Genomic DNA, 21844 nt, shown 5'->3' with positions numbered 1-21844 from the left:
GTCGGTGGAGCTCGTTTAGGCAATATGGTATCATAATCCTATATCAATTCATGACTATAACGAGAATTAAGGTTCAAGAAATCATACGAATCATGGGTTTTGGTATTCGGGTATCATATATGGGTTTGGAAGACGGGTAACTGGGTTAATGGATAATAAAAAATCATATATTGTAGATCAGTCCTTGGAGATTAGAGATGGTACAGATTTAGGTTAAAGTATAGTGTAGGGGTTAAAATTGAATATTCATCAAAGTTATTTCAGACATAATAATAAACTAATATTAATAAAATATTAAATACTTGTTAGACGCGATATTTTATTATTTAAAATTTATCCGAACATAAAAGCGGGTCGTATAATATAACTTGGAAAATCCGAGTTGTTACATACTCTACATAAGGTACCCGTAACATATATATAAAATGAAGTCAACTAAATGAATAGTTGGTGAGTTCACACAGTTTAAAATAATGTATAAAAATCGTACAATTCCATGAAAACTTGTCTAAAACACATAAGGGTTCTTTACACTAGAATCAATGGTCCATGAGTGTAAAGAATAAATGAAGGTCTTTTCTAGTTAGGATTGTGAACCAACATACTCAAATCGGTGTCCCTTTTCCACTAGAAACAATGGTCCACGAATGCAAAGGGGGGCGTATGATCATACTTATCGAAGAAATCCATGCACGTAATAATTGAGAAAGTAACAAGTAAACACAAAAGTCCATGATGTGAATTGTAGTTTGTAAATAATAAATAAACGAAATTGAATTTTTGATATGATATATATGCTACCCCCAAAATAGTAAAAAGGGTAAAAAGGGAGCGTGAGAAACTCACCTTGAAGTTGAAGACAAACTTGAAATAAAACCGAAGGTGCATAAATGAAACCCAAGCAATTGAACGTCACGAACTAGAATTAAAAGCACAAAATATTAACTAACGACTAATAAAAAGTAGATGGATCGGGTTGTCTGGATTGTTTTATATATTTTACATCATTTATGAAGTTTGATATTAAAATATTATAATATTATTTTAACGAAATTTTAACGAATTATTAAATCTAATATTTTCAAGTTGGCGTGTTATAAAGTTTAACGAAAATAATAATTACTTATATAGTATTAATCGGGTTTCTAACGAAAACTTAGCGGAAACGAAATTTGGTTTTAGATGAAAAGTGACAAATATGATTTATATCTAATATTACTTAACTTGAATAAATTTTATTAAATTTATAAAGATTTTTAATATAATTATTGATTTATAAAAACAATAAAAGATAATGGTTTTAACAAAATTAATACTAAAAGTAAAAGACGGCCTGACCCGGGAGAACCCGGGTTATTCTGCTCACAGTCACATGTACTAACCAGTAAGCCATATTGTTTGTTTGTTAAAAGATTAGAAACAAAAATATTTAAATTAACATTACAATTCCTCATCTTCATCAAAACCCTAGCTTTTTAAATCTGTTAACTTGTTCTATGTTTGATCATAATAGGTTAGGGGTTTTGTTAGTCGGGTTGAAACGAATCATAACCATATAAAACTTATTTGGATTGGTGCCAGAAAGGGGGTGTATGGAGTGTCGCTAGAAAACGGTATTGGGTGAACAAGTTAGAGATTTTAGAGTGTAAATTAACTGAATTTGATGTTTCGGACGAGATTAGATGAAGGATTAAAGGCTATATATAGTGTCAATTGGAACTTATGGCGTTAATTATCGTTAGTGATGTTTAAAAATATATCCGGCCGTTAGTCGACGGGTTTGGTGATTAATTAGTGTTAATTGGGTCGTTAATGACGAAGTAAATCACTTAATAATGTTTAGTAATAGTGGAGAAGACGTTTGGGGTGATTAACGGATCAAAAAGAGCCATAATACGACGTTTTATATATCGCGGCACCGGAAATCCGGTTGCCAGACTCGGGGCCGGAAAAGCGTGAAGGGGACGAAGGGGGCTGGGCTAGGATGTTATTGTTATTATTATATTATATATTTAATTTCATATTTACACTTAAAACCCCTCATCTTTAATTTTATATTTAAAACATAAATAAACTGTAATTACCATTTGAACCTTATACTTTTATATATCATATAAATGTTATGGATTATTTTTATATTATACCCGTCTAGTTTGCGACTCGTTTAAATATTGACTAGTAACGAACGGATAATAACATAAACCATAGGAAATGTTATATTCATGTTAAACAAATGACAATAATACGGTGAAACAATAAACATGTATATTTAACGAATACAGATATATAAAAACGACGTATGTCACATAAGATGAATGAAAAGAAAATTAATTAACATATTTATATTATTATATATATAATATATATGAAAGAAAACCGAAAATTTAAAAATGGGTCGTATTTTCGGGTTTGAAAAGTAACGAATGTTACACATAAAACATTTAATTACTTAATTACCCCTCTAAACATAACTTAGGACTCGGCCCATCGTGGTTTAGGAATAATCAAGTTAAAACATAAACACAATTACAAACTTAAGCTCCACTCGAAACCGCTCAGCAAACACCGCAGCATTCGAGATTACTTAGCTAGCATCAATATACACATGATTACCCTCTCTCGGACGTAACTTAGGTCCGACCCATCATGGCGTAGGCTTATAACCAGGTGTGGCGCGGTGTGTCTGCCGTCTTCCACATATGTAAGCATCCGAACAAACGTACACGACAGCCTGAGGGCCAGCGATTACTTTTGTTTATAATGTTTTAGAGATACGTAATCTCATGTATCAATTTGTTTGACTCGATTAAACAAGTTGTAAAAGTTGGGGCGTATTCACCTTTTCATGGATCAACTTCACTTCACTGATCGGTCTTTCTTTAGCTATCTCGGACCTATAGTACGAGTATAACATTTTGTTAATACTATATCTTTAATCTAGCTTAAGACCTTTAGTCTCTTTTGTATAATATTTCTCGATTATATTTTCTTTGTGAAACTTTATTTCAAAATACTTTCTTTCTTTTACAAGTTTTAACCTTTAGTTTTACTTGCTTATTTTTCTTAAATATTATGTTTCTTCTTCTAGAAGAAACGTATACTTTATTTCTTTACTTATTATCTAAGAAACTTAAATAATAATAATAATAATAATAACAAAGATTTACTTTTACTTTCATATTTCTTATTTCATATTTCTTATTTCATATTTTCTTTGTTATATAATTTCTTTATTTATACCTCGAGGTATCAAGTATACCCTCGACTAGGGTTTAAGTCTTTTAATATTTTATTTAGGCACTATCCCTACCTTGGTTTGCTTATATTTTCTAAATGCTTGGGCAACACCTCTACGCTTGTACTCTTATTGAGAATTCCTGATCAACACTTCTTGTATGCTAAACAAGGCACGTCGGTCGTCGGTCTTCGTCGGCACGCACTTTGAGGTGGACGTCGGCTCGTCTGCTTGGTGGCATGCACTTCGAGGCAATTTCATTAGTGTGTGGCATGAACTTCGAGGTAACATTGGTTTTGGACATGGATTTCGAGGTAACGTCTGTGGCACGCAAAGCGAGGTAGTGAGAGAGTGAGATTCTAGTGAGAGATAGTTGTGAGTTGTGAATGAGGGCTGATGACCCTATTTATAAGAGCTGTCAAGCTGACCCATCGTGATACGCGATGGATCTTGTTTATGAGCCATCGCGTATAGCAATGGGCCAACAGATCTTTTAATTATTATTTTATTGGATCGCGATACGCGATGGGCCAAAGGAAAGTCGTCGCTTATCGCGACTAGGCTTGATGAATCATGAAATAGCCTTGCCACGTGGCTGACGCAGTGCCACGTGGGGGCATGTGGCGAGACATGTGCCTGTTGTCATACCACGTCATCGTGATACGTGATGACGTTGGGTCTTGGAGGATCGCGTATCGCGATCGGATAGAAAATTAGAATTTCTATTTTAGTCCTTGTACTTTGAAACTTGGCAATTTTGATCCGAAAATTTCAAGATGTTACATTGAAGAAGTGTTATATTTTGCTATAAAACTAACACGGTTAGTTCCGTTAAGGAAAGGCTCAATTAATGGAGACCAATAAAGTGAAAATTGACAATATTATTTGTATGACACCAATTATATGAGTTCACCGAAAATATTTTTGTATGACATCAATTATATGGTTTTTGTCCCCCCCCACCAAAAAAAAATAGTGTTTCTAAATAATGTTTTGACATTATAAATATGATGTATCTATAACGAGTAAATATATCTAGGAGAATTTACATTCTCACTTTCCCTTTAGCCTTTTGTTTCTTTATTCAAATATCACTTCAATAATCTTGTTATAATTAGGGCTAATATTATAACACGTTATCAGCACTAGCCGCTTATCCTAATCAAGAAAGGTAATAGACACAAAGGTATCCACCTCGTGCTAAAGAACGTGGAGGTTCGAGTCCTCTTCAAGGCATAATATTGAGAATGCTCATTCAATGAGCAATTCAATAAGAGAGCTCGGATAGCAATACCGATTCGATCCGAGCTCTCTTGGAATAAGTTCGACAGCGGATCACGAAATCTTGGTAATCTTCTCTATCTAATGAATGGGAAGTCTGCTTTAAAATTTCAAATCGTCCGCCCTGCACCCACCCCTCGAGTATATGCTTCAACAGGAATCACACAAGGGTAGATTATAAACCTCTAGTAAAATGACCACCCGTAACCCAATAGTCCGTTTTAGGGATTGGCGACTTACCCATTCAGTGACTTTGGCACTGGACGTTCCCCAAATGGGTACTGTCGGGTCTGGTCAATAATAGACGCCTGTTGGCATTCCAGCCTTCCTTCGCCTTTCATGGCCACATATCTTTCCGTCTAAGGAATGGGAAATCCTTCTCCTATTCCATGAATCCAATTTGCATTTCATCCGGGAAAAGCCAACATAATCATCATAAACACTTCTTTAATTATGTACATTGGAAATATATATGCATATACGTATACTAAGTAATAGCAATAATGTGTATAAACATTGTTATTAAAATTTGATATTTATTCTAACTTTTATTTATATATGCACACTAATATTTCATTTAGAAGTTAGGTTTATTTACACTAACAATTCTATTCTTATTATTGTGCACACTAATTATATATTTTATGAAATAAACGTTATTTAATATCTTATTTATTATCTTACTATAATATAATTAATATTATATATATATACACACACAAACATATACAAACAGTAATACTACCGTTATTAAACGGTAATATAGCCGTTGTAAAACGGTTATAAATTTTCAACTATAAATAACCAATTATCAATCTCAAATCTTTCACAAATACAAAAATTTTCTTCTCGGGAATACTCAAGATAATATTTGGAAAGGTGATTCATCCAGTTTTAATGTTAACTACCATAATGTTAACAATCTTATTGTTCTTAATTTGTAATCTCCCACCTAGAGAGTTTAATCTTTTCTTTTTTCTTTATCTATTTATAGCTAAACCTTTTTGTTTTCTTTCAATTTTAATAAGTATGTAATTCTAATATTTATCTTATTTGTGTTTAGCAATAAAATGGCAAGCATCGCAAAACTTGAATTTCCGGCTCTTAATATTACCGGAGATAATTATATGTTGTGGACGACACATGTTAAACGACATCTCAAATCAATGGGTGTTTTGAATACGATAACAGAGGGAAATAATGGCGAGGATCAAGACAAGGCAAAAGCCGATGTCTTCCTCCACAAACACATTGATGAGATGTTACAATTTGAGTATTCAAATTATGAGGATCCATGCATTTTGTGGGAAGATTTAAAAAGCAGATTTGATCATCAAAGGGAAGTTCTACTTCCCACTGCTAGAGATGAATGGAACAATCTCAGGTTCCAAGATTTCAAAAAAGTAAATGAGTACACCTCTGCTTTGTTCAGAATATGCTCAACGCTCCGATTTTGTGAGCAAACTGTTACTGAGGGAGATATGTTGGAGAAAACTTTCTCCACATTTCATGCATCAAGTATAAACTTGCAAACACATTATCGTTTGCAGAATTATAGGAGATACTCTGATCTAAATGCATTACTCCTTGTAGCAGAGAAAAATAATGAATTATTGATGAAAAATCATCAATCTCGTCCCACGGGTTCATTGGCAATACCAGAAGCAAATGTTGCTCACAAACATTCTCATAAAAATTCTGGTCATAAATGGGAACAAGGTCTTGGACAAGGCCATGGACGTGGCCGTGGTCATTTTGACAAAAGACATTTTAATGATCGTAAGCATTAATTTAAATGTAACACTAATTCTTACGGTCGTGGCCGTGGTCGTAGCCAGAGAGCCAATAATTACCATGTTCCACAAAATACCAATTCCAACCAACACAATAAATGGAATGAAGCTGGTAGGTCCGAAAACAATGGCACTTCATGTTTTAGATGTGAAAGTACAAACCACTAGTCAAAGGCTTGTCGCACAGCTCCACATCTGTGTGAACTATACAATAATTAACCATGTTGATAACTTTGATGATATCAATGTTGAGCTGAGCATTGCAGACTTTGATGTGGAACTCTGAAACAAATGTTGCTTGACGACAATTATTATATGCAATAATTAAGTGTGTTTCTCATTATCTTTAATTATGTAGTTCCCTTCATGTACTGTTTGTTTTTCAATTATGTCAAATCCGAGCCCCGGTGCGGAAGCGTGAATATTCGGTGTTATTAAAGACAGTGGAGCTAGGAGAACAAACTTAAGGCCCATAAGATTGCTTTATGTAACAAAACCTTTTTTTTTTCTTTTTAGTTTGTTAAAATAAAATCCCCACACTTATTTTTAACGACATCCATTGTTCACGAGACCAAGAATTGTACTTGATTTTTATTTTCTTACCAAAATTTTGTTGTTTTTCGATTCTCACGATCTTGCATTCCTCGATAAAGGTTAAAATAACAATTTCACACAAAAACACACAAAATGAAAACTACGGGTTGCCTCCGGTACAACGCCTTTCTTTAACGTCTTTGGCTAGACGTGGACACATTTTGTTCAGTTTGTGTATGTCGGGTTCTCCAAGTCAATCATGTCATGATTTTCTTTTTGGAACCCTTCATAGAATAATTTTAGGCAGTGTCAATTGACTTTAAACGTTTTACCTGTCTTTTTCGCTTGTTATCTCAACTGCACCATGAGGAAAAACGTTAGTAACAACAAATGGTCCAACCCATCTGGACCTTAATTTCCCAGGAAAAAGCTTGAGTTTAGACGAAAATAACAAAACCTTTTGCCCTACACTAAACATTTTTCATGTGACTACCTTGTCATGAAATGCTTTGGTTCTTTCTTTGTAAATTTGAGAGTTCTCATAAGCATCATTACGAATCTCCTCTAACTCTTGAAGCTGTAATTTACGATAAACTCCTGCTTCGTCCATCTCTATGTTGAATTGTTTGACAGCCCAAAAGGCTTTATATTCTAATTCAACCGGAAGATGACAAGCTTTCCCAAAAACAAGTCGGTAGGGTGACATACCTATTGGTGTTTTGTAGGCTGTTCGGTATGCCCATAACGCATCATTCAGACGTAAGCTCCAATCCTTTCGATTTGGATTGACTGTTTTCTCTAGGATTGACTTGATATCTCGATTTGACACCTCTACTTGTCCATTTGTTTGTGGGTGGTAAGCTGTTTAAACGCGATGTGCAACTCCATACTTCTTGAAAAGTGCTTCGATTGTTCTATTGCAGAAATGCGTCCCTCTATCACTGATAAATGCTTTTGGCATTCCAAATCTGCTAAAAATATTGGACTTGATAAAATCTGAAACAACTTTAGCATCATTAGTTTTCGTGGCTTTTGCCTCTACCCATTTAGAGACATAGTACACAGCCAAAAGTATATAAGTGTTACCAAAGGAAGACGGGAATGGGCCCATGAAATCGATGCCCCATACATCAAAAATCTCACACACCAGGATTGGTGTGAGAGGCATTTGATCTCGTGATCTTAAATTCCCAGTCTTTTGACATCTCTCACATGACTTGCAAAACATATATGAATCTAAAAATATACTAGGCCAATAAAAACCAGATTGAAGTACCTTATGTGCTGTATGTTTGGGACCGAAATGTCCACCACATGCTTGTGAGTGAAAAAAATCTAAAATTGAGGGTACCTCGCTTGTGTCGACACATCTTCTTATCACTTGATCGTTACCATATTTCCAAGGTATGGCTCATCCCAAACGTAATGTCTTGACTCCTTCTTAATTTTCTCTCTTTGAGCGCGAGTCAGATCAAAGGGAAAGGTGTCTGTGATCAGGTAATTTACGATGTCAGCATACCACGGTGTAGCCAGTTGTGCAGCAAACAAACTTTCATCAGGGAACAGATCATGCAATGGCATAGGATCGTCATTGTTGATGATCCTGCTCAAGTGATCAGCCACCAAGTTGTGCTTTCCACTTTTGTATCGAATTTCTAAGTCAAACTCTTGAAGTAGAAGCACCCATCGAATCAATCTTGGCTTTGCATCTTTCTTTGTCATGAGATACCTCAATGCAGTGTGGCCAGAGAAAACAATTACTTTGGTACCGAGTAGATATTGCCTAAACTTTTCCAAAGCAAAGACAATAGCTAACAGCTCTTTTTGGGTAGTCGAGTAATTGCGTTGAGCTCCATCTAGGACTTTAGAAGCGTAGTAAATCACGTATGGCACTTTTTCTTTTCTTTGCCCTAGCACTACTCCCATTGCGTAGTTGTTGGCATCACACATAATCTCAAATGGGAGGTCCCAATCAGGTGGTTGGATTATGGGTGATGTCACCAACATCTCCTTTAATGCATCGAAGGCTTCTCTACACTCTTCTGAGAAGAAGAACTCTACATCTTTTTGTAAGAGTTCGCACAAAGGTTTGCTGATCTTCGAAAAGTCTTTGATGAATCTCCTGTAAAAACCTACGTGTCCAAGAAAAGAGCGTACTTCTCGTACACTTTTAGGGTGAGGTAAAGATTTGATAACATCAATTTTCGCTTTATCTACCTCTAACCCTTTTGCTGAAACAACATGTCCAAGAATGAGACCTTGATATACCATAAAATGGCATTTTTCATAATTTAACACAAGATTGGTCTCAATGCATCTTTCCAAAATCTTTTTCAGATTATCTAAACATTCACTAAAAGAGTTTCCATAAACAGTAAAGTCGTCCATAAAAACTTACATTATTTCTTCAACATAATCTGAGAAAATACTTACCATGCATCTTTGAAAGGTAGCTGGGGAATTACAAAGACCGAATGGCATTCGCCGGTATGCAAACGTACCAAAAGGACATGTAAACGTTTTCTTTTCTTGGTCTTCGGGTGCAACAGGTATCTGGTGGAAGCCAGAGTATCCATCTAAGCAACAATAATGAGTTTTTTCTGCTAACCTCTCCAACATTTGATCGATGAAAGATAAAGGGAAGTGATCTTTTCGAGTAGAGGCATTTAGCCTTCTGTAGTCAATACACACTCTCCACCCATTATGAACACGAGTGGGAACCAATTCTCCTTGTTCATTCTTTGTAACAATGATACCGGTCTTTTTGGGTACAACTTGAACTGGACTTACCTATTTGCTATCATAGATTGGGTAAATCATACCTGCATTGAGTAGTTTCAGAATCTCTTTCTTGACAACTTCCATCATGGGAGGATTCAATCTTCTCTGTGCTTCACGTGTGGGCTTGTAATCATCTTCCATGAGGATCTTGTGCATACAAAGGGATGGACTCAGACCTTTGATGTCAGCTATGGTCCAACCGATTGCTTCCTTGTATTGCTTGAGCATGTTAACCAATTCATCCTCTTGGTTCTTGGACAGTTTGTTGGATACGATTACTGGCAATGTAGCATTATCTCCAAGATAAGCGTACATAAGATGATTAGGAAGAGTCTTTAACTCTAGATCTGGTGGTTGCACAATGGATGGTAGGAGCTTTTGTTCGGTAACTTGTAATTGCAGCTTGGTTGTTTCATACCTAGGTTTTGTATCCATGAGGGATACCAACTCTACAGCTCATCTTCAAGTTTAAACTTTTCAGCGAGTTCTTTTGTTGATGCTTCATCAAGGATTTTGTTCAAGATTAGTGCTAGAGTGTCATGGTTAGATAGCTCGAAGTAATTATCAGTTAAAGGATCGATTAAATCTAACCAATTCACAGATGAAACATCGCTTGCATACCGCATAGCATCATAAATATTGAAATTTATAATCTCTCCATCAAATTCCATGGAGAGTGTGCCACTATAAACATCAATCTTTGTTTTAGCAGTCTTCAGGAACGGTCTTCCCAACAGGATGGAACTTGAGTCTGAAGTGTCACCATCTTCCATGTCTTACACATAGAAATCAGCGGGAAATACCAGCTCATTCACTTGCACTAACACGTCCTCTAATACGCCTTTTGGGTGGACCATGGATTTGTCAGCCAATTGAATGACTACCCCTGTCCTTTTCAACGGTCCTACATTAAGAGTTTTGAAAATGGAATATGGTAAGACGTTGATGGAGGCTCCGAGATCAAGCATAGCTCTTGGTATGCTTAGATTTCCCATTTTACAAGGAATAGTGAAAACACCAGGATCCTTGCACTTTGGTGGAAGTCTCTTTTGTAAGACGGCTGAGACATTCTCGTTGACCTTGACGGTTTCATTCCCTTTAAGCTTTTTCTTTGAAGAGCAAAGTTCTTTTAAGAACTTAGCGTATCGAGGGACTTGTTTGATGGCATCAAGGAGGGGAATATTCACTTCCACCTTTTGAAACGTCTCCATGATCTCATGCTCTTCTCTTTCTTTCTTTGTGTTTAAAAATCTTGAGGGAAATGGAGGAGTGACTTTGAACTTAGGTATTACTTCACTTGACTTTGAAGTATCATTTTTCTCTTCGGTATTCTTTTCAAAAACGACCTCTTGTTCTTCTTCTTGCGATTCTGGTCTGTCGTACTTCCTTCCACTTCTCAATGTGATTGCACAAGCGTTGTTCTTGGGGTTTGCTTCTGTTTGTGCGGGTAGTTTTCCTTGAGATTCGAGTCTACTCACTGAGCTAGCTAACTGAGCCATTTGTTGCTCCAGATTCTTAATGCTGGCCTTTGTTTCTTGTTGGAACGTTTGAGTACTAGCAGCCAGATTCTTCACAATGTCTTCTAAAGACATTCCAGAGCTGCTTGGTTGTTGTGTTTGTGGTTGTTCACGATGTTGGAAATTTTGTTGGTTTGGATAGGGTTGACGTGGTTGATATTGAGGTGGTATTTGTTGGTAGCCAAAGTTTGTTGGTTGTCCCCAATTCTGATTTACTCGTGGTTGATCATATTGCCTTGTGTTTTGTACAAGATATCCGTCAATTGCATTCGCTTGTTCGACATTGTCTTGCAGCATTGGACACATATCAGTGGGGTGTCCTGTTTCTAAGCATATTCCACATGCTCGTTGTGGTGCTTCAGTTGCTTTATCCTTTGTAAGCATCATGACTGCCTTTGTTAACTCAGCGAATTGAGTTTCAATGTGAGGAGTACTCACTCCTTTCACAGCACGTGGTATATCTGGATACCATTCTTTTTCTTGTGTCGAGTGTTTTGTGTCATCCGCAGCCGATGGATTATGGCTCTAATTTGGGTTGGGGTTTCGTCGAGTGTTTCCTCCACTTGAGGCACTTAGCAATCGTCTCTCCATGGGTGCCATTCCTTGACAGAAGTATTGAAGTAGTTGATGCTCCGAGACTCCATGTTGAGGACATTTGATACATAGCTCCTTGAACCTTTCCCAGTAAGCTTGTAGAGGCTCTCTTTTTGCTTGTTTGATTCCTGTGATTTCTCTACGAAGAGTGGACGCTTTTGCTTCAGGGAAGTATGTGTCAAGAAAAGTTTTCGCAAGTCCATTCCAGGTTGTCACTGACCCTGGCGGTAGGGTATACAACCAATGTTTTGCTGAATCTTGCAAAGCAAAGTGGAATGCCCTAAGTTTGATTTGATCTTCTGTGACATCATTTGCCTTCATTCCGGTGCACACGACGTGGAATTCTTTGAGGAAATTGTGAGGATCTTCATTCTCCAGGCCTCGGAAGGTTGGCAATAAATGGATAAGGCCTGATTTTAGCTCCATATTTGGCATAGCGGGATAATTGATACAAAGAGGTTGTTGGGGAATATCACGGTTCGCCCATTCTCGAAAAGTTTGCTCGACTGGGTTCGCTACTTCCATTGGGTCCGAATCTTGGGTCGAAGTCGAGTTTTGTGACGTGGAAGTGGAAGATGAGTCAGAGTCACTTAACAAGGAAATGTTTTCCCAAATGTCAACGACCGATGGTGATTGAGTAGAGGTTGAAGGACTTGCTAACTTCTTTCGAAGTTTTGCCGTTTCCTTAATCTCTTCGCGGTTTTTTTTATCTCTAGATCGATATTGAGTGGTTTACCAGTTCTTAAAGATCTTAGCATAAAAGTGAAATTTTGGACGCAGTCCCCGGCAACGGCGCCAATTTGTTGGGTGTCGTCAGCTCCAGCAAATAAATTTATAAATATGAACTCACTATGTTACACACTATTAGGGATAGTATGAATGGAAGTAAGGTTCGTGTTCACAAGGAATGCATTTTAACAATTTTCTAACCGAGAACGATTTAGAACTAGTATTCGTAACTGGGGGTTTGGTGCAAATTATAAATTATATAAGCATAAACTAAATAGTAGTAGTACAAATGTTTAACATATAACTAAGAGATAAAATAACTAACTTAGAATAAACAATTATTAAAGATATTTCTGACACAATAGGTATTTCATACTTCTGCTTCGAACTACGATCATCAATAATTATGGTGCAATGATTTTTATCATTAAAAGATTTGTATCAATGCTAAACGTCACGCCGTTCGGACGTTCCCTCCATCTATGTCTAACTAAGCGCAGCTCGTTAGTTAGAGCCAACTCGTTACCCTAGGCTCACGCCGTTCGGATCTTAGTTCGAGTTGCATGTGATGAAAGTATTAATTATCATTTAGTGTTCACGCCGTTCGGAATACTAAATCACATTGTGTAATTTCTATAACGAGATTGAATTCATAGACAAACGCAAAACCGTTATTTGTTCCTTAGTTATCAAGATTAAAATCATATTTCATATTTTAACTTTGAAGAACGTCATTAGCATATTAATAAATTGATCAGGTTCATTAACAAACTAATTTGAATCCAAACAGAGTTTCAGATTTAAAGTTCAAGAAATTATACAAACGAAACCTTTCAACAATAAAATCACATAACTATTTCACATTTGAATCATAATACAAAATAGAGCCCTTAATGTCGAAACTAATAGATTATTAGCCTAACATAGCAATTAACATAACCAAAGTAAACTTACAAAGTAAAGACATACTACTCGTGGGGTGTTCGGGAAGTGGTTTGGACCTCCTCGAGACTCCTGGAACCTCCTTGGCACTCCTATGGAGTTTATTTAGCTAATTAGAGAGAAGAGATGTGAGAAATGGGGTGATTTTGGCTGAAACTCGGGCTGCTATTTATAGCTGAAAATCTGGAATACTTATGGGTCGTAATGTTTTCACCAGTACCCTTATGACCCATAAGTTTAACTTTTTATCTTGTGTTATCTCCAACTCCAGATTTTTGGGATTGTGTTTCCTACCGACAGTCTTTATGGGTCGTAAGGTTGCTTTATGACCCATAAGTATTATTTTTTAATGTCTTGATATTATCTATTCCGGATTTTCTGGATCTTGGTTGCACCGACGACGACGTTTGTGATACAATAATGACCGACGGTTCTTTATGGGTCGTAAGGGTGTTTACAACCCATAAGTGTCAACTAATGCTGGAAATCTTTATGGGTCATAAGTTTCAGCTGCTCTTTAGTCTTCAAATCTTTACAGCCCATAAGTTTTGCCGGTGTCTTGTTATTCTTTTTATCTTCAAGTCTTGTCTTTGCTTTTGATTTTCATTTCTTCCGGCTTCGTTCTTTCTATCGGTTGTTCTTCGGACCAAGTTGCTTCATTCCCATTTCGGACCTTGTTGCTTCATTCCCTGGTTTTGTTCGGTTTCTGAATTGTGTCCTTCTGGTTGTTATTTCTTGTTTATTTGGACCAATTCGTCATTCAAACCTACAAATTCATGTTACAAATAATTTAGTATCAAACTCAATGGATTTGTAATGAAAAATTTATAAAATCGGGGATAAATGATATAAATAATGTGTATAATTTTGCCCACATCAAATGAATGATTGACAAAACCTTCCATCAGGAAAGAATAAATAATATAACATTCTCCCAAGAAGAAATTAATGATTCCAATAAGGAATTGTCAATCAACTATGGTCAATCACATATAATGTGGAATTGAGATGAAATGGAAAATATTGATGATATATTTTCTTATTCTGTGGAAAGTGATATCATGGATGAAAATGATGGCCCTGAACCAAAATCTGTAGATGATTGTAAAAATTGACAAGATTGGAACAAATGGAAAGATGCCATGCAAGCTGAATTAAAGTCACTAAACAATCAAAAGGTTTTTGGACCTATTGTCATTACACCAAAGCCAATAAAACCTATAGGATAGAAATGGGTTTTTGTGAGAAAACGAAATGAGAAAAATGAAGTTACAAGATATAAAACAAAACTTGTAGCTCAAGGTTTTTCTCAGAGGCCAGGAATTGATTATGAAGAAATGTATTCTCCTGTTATGGATGCTATTACGTTTAGATATTTAATCAGCTTAATTAGCAGTCTCTAAAAATTTTGATATGCGTCTTATGGATGTTATTACAGCTTACTTATGGATCACTAGACAGTGAGATCTATATGAAAATTCCCGAAGGATTTAAACCCCCCAAATAATTAAGTTCAAAGCCTAAGGAAATGTATTCCATCAAGTTACAAAGATCCTTGTATGGACTGAAACAATCTGGAAGGATGTGGTACAATCTTTTGAGTGATTATTTGATAAACAAAGGATGCACAAATAATCTTATTTGTCCATGTGTCTTCATTAAGAAGACAACATCAGGATATGTGATTATAGTTGTGTATGTTGATGATCTAAATTTAATTGGGACATAAAAAGAAATTAATGAAGCAATTACTCTTTTAAATAAAGAATTTTAAATGAAAGACCTTGGAAAAACCAAATATTGTCTTGGTTTACAAATTGAGCATATGCATAATGGGATACTTGTGCATCAGTCAACTTATACTGACAAACTCTTAAAGCGTTTCAATATGGACAAAGCAAATCCTTTAAGCACACCAATGGTTGTTAGATCACTCAATGTTGACAATGATCCATTTCGTCCTTGCGAAGATAATGAAGAGATTCTTGGTCCCGAAGTACCATACCTCAGTGCAATTTAGGCACTTATGTATCTGACTAACTGTACAAGACCTGACATTTCTTTTGCAGTTAATTTATTGGCAAGATTCAGTTCATCACCTACTAAAAGACATTGGAATGACATTAAACATATTTTTCGGTATCTAAAAGGAACTGCTGATTTAGGTTTATTTTATCCTAACGATTCAAAAGAAGGGTTAGTTGGTTATGCAGATGCAGGTTATTTATCTGATCCCCATAAAGCAAAATCTCAAACTGGATACATATTTAAGTAATGGAGGAACTGAGATTTCATGGCGTTCTCAGAAACAAACACTCATTGCAACATATTCAAATCATGCTGAAGTCATTGCATTGCATGAAGCCACAAGAGAATGCGTATGGTTAAGATCTATGTCACGACACATATTTTTTTCTTGTGGACTAGAGAAAATCGAATTCCAACTCCTATATATGAAGATAATGCAGCTTGTGTCTCGCAAATGAAAGAAGGGTATATCAAAAGTGACATAACAAAGCATATACCACCAAGATACTTTGAGTATACTCGGGACCTTATTAAAGACAATCAGGTTGAGATGAGATATGTCCAGTCCAGCAACAACTCAGCTGATCTTTCACAAAAGCACTTCCCACAGCAACATTCAGGAAACATGTTCATGATATTGGCATGCGCCATGTACGGACAATGTAACGACCTGCAATTTGAGGGGAAACTATATACTGCACTCTTTTTCCCTTAGCTAAAGCTTTTTCCCTTTGGGTTTTTCTTTAGCAAGGTTTTTAATGAGGCAGTACTTCAAGACCCCGAAGTTTTGAAAATGCGTCATCCAAGGAGGAGTGTTATGAATCACTGACAATATTATTTGTATGACACTAATTATATGAGTTCACTGACAATCTTTTTGTATGACACCAATTATATGGTTTTAGTCCCCCTTAAATAGTGTTTCTAAATAATGTTTTGACGTTATAAATATGATGTATCTATAACGAGTAAATATATCTTGAAGAATTTACTTTCTCACTTTCCCTTTAGCCTTTTGTTTCTTTATTAAAGTATCACTTCAATAATCTTGTTATAATTAGGGCTAATGTTATAACATTTATATATTTATTTTACCGGTGGATTTCGGATTTCGGAAAATAATAGAAATCCCACGGCCGTTTCCTGTTAGTAATCCAACGGTATCCATCACTGCTCTATCATTACAAAATTTAATTCAAAACTCGGAATAGCATTTTCAAGAACATGCTTTATGATATTTGGAACATAAATTTCATAAAAATAATTGTCATATGGTAAACAAAATGCCACAGATATATTTGCAGTACTCCAAAGAGAATATTACTAAACATACATACCAGGAGCTAAAGTATTATTTTCATTCCATTCCCAATATTGTAAAGTTTCAAGATGCACAAACGATTTAATTGATCGGACACCCATCAACGGCGACACCCTTAGCCGTGGGGCAAGTAGCCAACGGACAATGCTCGCCTTCAGTACCCCACCATTCAATCGCTGAGTCAGTCATGGTGAGAGAAAAATAGATAACTATCCCCATGAAAGCCAAACCCGCATCAAGCGCCGCCGAGAGGACGTAGTTGTACTTCTGCCACCACTTTTTCCGGTAATTTAGCACAAACAAGTTGAAAATGGTACCCACAAAAACCCAGCTATTAAAATTTAACGTTGTGGCAGGAGGCATTGCCGCGCAAGACCCCAGAATAACCGGTAGGTTGATAAGTTTGATCCATTTTTTACTTGGGAAGGCCTTATGTAACATGTACACGAAAACGGGTCCCAGGAAGCCTCCCAAAAAGAACCAATTAAGGGCGGAGTATGGTCCAAGAGAACCAAATATTCTTTTAGGACCCACTAGTCCCCAAATGACCGAAGCGTCGAAGAAGACGCGATCCCCAGGACATGTCCAGGGGCTATCCGGAGGAAGCACTTGATCTTGACTTATGTTTTCAACGCTTGTAAGTAGCCACCATGCTACCGATATGTTAATTGTCCCCGCAATCATGGTTCCAATAAACTGATAACAAACAAACACATATTAATTAAAAGACTAAATTGGCGTGCGTCGATTAGGTTTGTAAAAGGGTATGTGTACATTACCTGAACTAAAAACATTGAGCGAGGTGGGATCTTCATATAATGGCCGAGCTTGAAGTCGTTAAGGAAAGAAACGGCTTGAGCCATACTAATATAGCCATAGGTTTTGAAAGTAACATTCGCTATTGGCCTTCCCGGATATATTACTCCCATCAAGTACTCGGTAATGATATTTAGTCCCGGAGTCTGAGAATGCAAACAAACGTCAACAAATTACAAATATGACAGGCCGGCTAAGACAAAATTCATGACTATTATGTGTACAGTAAACCTGATTTGTAGTAGCAGTAATGATGCTAATGGGGAGAGTAAAGCTGGATGCGAGAACACATGATAAAATGAGCCCCCACCATGGCATTTGGATTTGATCTTTCATAAACAAACAAAGCACAAGCGATAGAAGAAACGAAGCAACAACGAGCAAATAAAACCACCAATTAGGTATGTCTTTGTATTTCCTCATGAGTTTTGTGTGAATGTCAATCTTTCCGTTAGTCGAAGCTCGATATTGATTCATGATTTCTCTACACAGATAATAATAATAATAATAATAATAATAATAATAATAATAATAATATATTGTTTGCAAACTAGAATTTATTAAAGGACTGTACAACTGGACTAAATGAGTTGACTCTTATTAGAAGATCATGTTAATTGTGAAAAGTTATGATTTTTACTGAAAACTAATTAAAACTGTGTGACATAAAACTTGGCAAGCCTTTAAGGTAGAAAAAGTGTGTGAGGCAAAGAATCTTACACATATCCATCAATTATGAGACATTGACCTATATTTTGAATCAATGCAAACTGAAATTAAAAGGCGAAAGTCAATGACTTATTAGATTAATATTTTTTGATCAAAGAGAAGTGATTTTCAATTTTTTTTCTCACTCCTCCTCCGTGAACACATTTTTAACAAACTAAAAGGTAAATAAATAGTTTTAGGTTGAACGAGTATAAAGTATTAAAAGTATTTTTTTTTTATAAATCCATTAGACCTAGTAAGTACATAAAATAATTTATACATAGTATATAAACACCTCTATATTTTGAAATTGGGATTATAGTAGAGAAAATATGTACCTTCCATTGAACAAGATGACATGAGTTATGGTAGATATGACGGCCGCAAAACCAATGCCATAGGTAAGGGTGAAAAACGTACTCATATGAATTTGGCCTTGTTTCTCGTACTGGGGCATATCTATCTCAAATTTATTGTTCACAATCGCTGACACATTGTAAGTTTGCCCCCGATGATCAAATAGATGAGATGAGAAAATGGGGAAGGTTTTGGCATCATACATGTCAAGCCCCCAATAAGCAATGGGGATAAATATGTACATCACGATCACAAACCCGATGTAAACATTTGCGATTGCAAAAAAGGGGGTCACGAGTGGGCTCCCAAGAAACGATGCTATTACCGACCAATCTACAGTGAATGATAGAAGACCAAGCCCTTTCATGCCCGAACCGATTTGTTGGGCGGTTATAGATTTGGAGAAAACGAGGCACAATATGGACAAATTGGAGAGTGTTGGGAAAAGATATCCGGGGACAATGTACCACAAGAAACTACATGCAAGTGCGAATACGAAGAATTTTGCTCTCGACATTCCTGCGGATGCATCTGTCTCGTGAAGAGCCCTAACAAAAACAATAAAAGTTAACACACTACCAGACAAAAAACTAGTAACGTCTATTATATCATTTATCTATGGCTACTCGAATGCAACACATAATGCATTAGTTCTGTGATGGGGAACATCATAACACCATCGATCATTGATAGAGATATTATTTTAGTAGAAGTCATCGATGAAGTCGTTACGCCTATATCTCGAACTGATGTGAAGGACTAGGGGTATACTTTAACGTCCAAGATGTTAAAGGTGATTTGACAATGGTTAATGAAAACTACTAGATAATTAGGCATTTTTCTACAACTGATTTCATAGGAAATATGTGGGAAAACCCACTTTCCAAAAATTTTCAAACAAAAGGTGACGTTAGAAAAACATATGCTTAAAAATTGTTTTCAACCGTTTTCCAACAACTTTTCTTACAAAATTGCTACAAATATAACATCATTGCAAACTTCCTACAAAAGCTATTTTCTTGTTTATTTTTCATTTGGGGTTAGTTTATAAAGGCATTAAAAAAACAAAAGAAATAGTTTTTAAAACTTTCGTTTATATATATTACTAGTTGTTATCCCTCGCATTACGGGGGTTATTTTATTTTATTTGTTTCTAATATTTATTTATTTTTTGAATCTTTATTTTTTTTACTGTATGAAAATTATTAATATACTTATGGTTTGATGATAAATTGTTTTACATATAAATGAGATGTTATGACCCGGTTTAAAAGTTATACGGGTTTGATAAAACCCAAGACCCGTTTATTTTTTTACTATAAAATTAGTTTTTTATTATAAATAATATATATATATATATATATTTAAATAAATCATATATTAATGAGATATTATAACCCGTTTAAGATATATCTGGGTTTGATGAGACCCATACCCGTGAATTCGAGTTAAATGTATGTGAAGCTTCCATTTAAAAATCAAACAAATCTGGTGAAGCGACCAAATCGCGACACGTAAGATTTTTATGTATTCGTTTATATATATTATAGATAGATTATTTGAAGTTAACATTATTTATTTATTTGAATAGTTGAAAAATCATTTATTTGATTTATAAGTGATATTAATATTGTATATAGGAGACCTATTGGGATAAGGTCAAACCTTCCTTCATAACAGGAGATAGAGTGGTGAATATCGAATAAACTTTTTTAAAAATTCAAACAAACTGAATGCATATAAGAACCTGAATAGCGAGACTTGAACAAGAGAACTTGGCCACCACATCTGCAGGCTCCACAACATATTTTCTCAGAAAACCAGCCCAACCGTAACCTAGTCCTGTTCATATTATTAACACCGTTTCTTTTTTCGTTCAAATATATAGATAGTCACGAGACAACTAAAAAACAAATTTAATATGTAGTTTGATTAAAGCAAACTATATACAATATTTTGAATAACCACGCACACAGATTTGTAAACATAAAAAGGATTTTAGATTTTGAATTGCATTGCATTGCATTGCTTGTAAAAGAATATGTTTTGGTAAATCACTTAAACGATGTAATTAGCTAGGGTTTTATTTTATTAATAAGAAAAGAAAAGAAAAGGTTAGGGTTTATCAACAAGTGACAACGAACCTGCGTGGTGATGACGAGGATCCAACTAGCGAAAAAAGAGATTTTCCGATGATAGAACGCTCTGATGATATCAACAATCCCCACCGCATACGCGGATCCACTTCCGAAAGCCGATCCGGCATTGGCAAATATCGAAATAAGAACATGCTCTTTCACGTTGAAGGGGCCTGGATTCAACGAAAACTGAAAGCCTAAAACATGAAACGTTTTCCCTGGCAGAACGGCCGCCATGAAGCGGCCTATGGGAAGGGTTGCAACTTGAACGGAGATCATGGATATTATGAGGGGTTCGGTTCGGTAGCTGAAGAAGGTGTTGAGGAACGAAAGGGTTGCACCCGAGATGATTCCCAGGAACCACATCCGGAATGTCCATACGGGCAGTGATGGATCGTCAGCCGGACTTCTTCAACGGGTGATTCTAATTCATCAATGGCATTATTGGATGCCTTTGCACTCTCGCTATCCATTGTTAGGGTTTTCAACAAGGAATATGATGTGACGAAGGAATCTCTAGGATACTGGATACCTTTTTATGCTAGCTGTTTAGGATCTTTGTAATTTATATTTTTTTATTTATTTTCTTAATTGCTAGTCTTTTAATCTGTACGCGAGCTGTTTCCCAGCAATAATTTAAATGCCTTAATCTTATAGCAAACACTTAATCTCTTCACTGATCAATTTTGTGGAAACTCAATAAATTATGGATTCTTTTGTGAAACGTTTTTTTGCTACTTTTACCGAAGTATCCTATTACTTTTAGGATATTTGTATTGAGAAAGTTTGATTATTTTAAGAAAGTTTAGGAAGGAGTGTATTTTTGTCTAATACCTTAATATTGAAACACCATTTAATTTAATTTCAAAAACCCACTATTTTAAGAAGTTTAGGAAAGAGTGTATTTTTGTCTAATACCTTAATATTGAAACACTATTTAATTTAATTTCAAAAACCCACTTAATTAAAACCCACTTATATTTTCAGTTATCTCCTACAACCACCACCGCCCACCGCCACTCACCGCCACCCACCGCCACCACCTTACCGGAAAAGTCTTCGGAAATTTC

The 21844-nt window shown here is 35.8% G+C and overlaps 1 protein-coding gene and 1 pseudogene across 1 annotated transcript; both read right to left on the bottom strand.

Moving 5' to 3' along the window:
* Nucleotides 1–10400: 10400 nt before the first annotated feature.
* On the bottom strand, nucleotides 10401–11528 carry LOC143625226 (uncharacterized). The gene has a single exon (XM_077095640.1). The coding sequence runs from the start codon at nucleotides 11526–11528 to the stop codon at nucleotides 10401–10403; it is 1128 nt and encodes a 375-aa protein (XP_076951755.1).
* A 5308-nt stretch (nucleotides 11529–16836) lies between these two features.
* LOC143625225 (oligopeptide transporter 2-like) lies at nucleotides 16837–21247 on the bottom strand (annotated as a pseudogene).
* Nucleotides 21248–21844: the final 597 nt, after the last annotated feature.

The sequence above is a fragment of the Bidens hawaiensis genome, unplaced genomic scaffold (assembly GCF_021521415.1).
Source record: "Bidens hawaiensis isolate Kalapana, Puna unplaced genomic scaffold, B.hawaiensis_p1.1 tig00004021_1, whole genome shotgun sequence".
Lineage (NCBI taxonomy): Eukaryota > Viridiplantae > Streptophyta > Magnoliopsida > Asterales > Asteraceae > Bidens > Bidens hawaiensis.
This window is presented reverse-complemented; position numbering and strand designations above follow the sequence as displayed.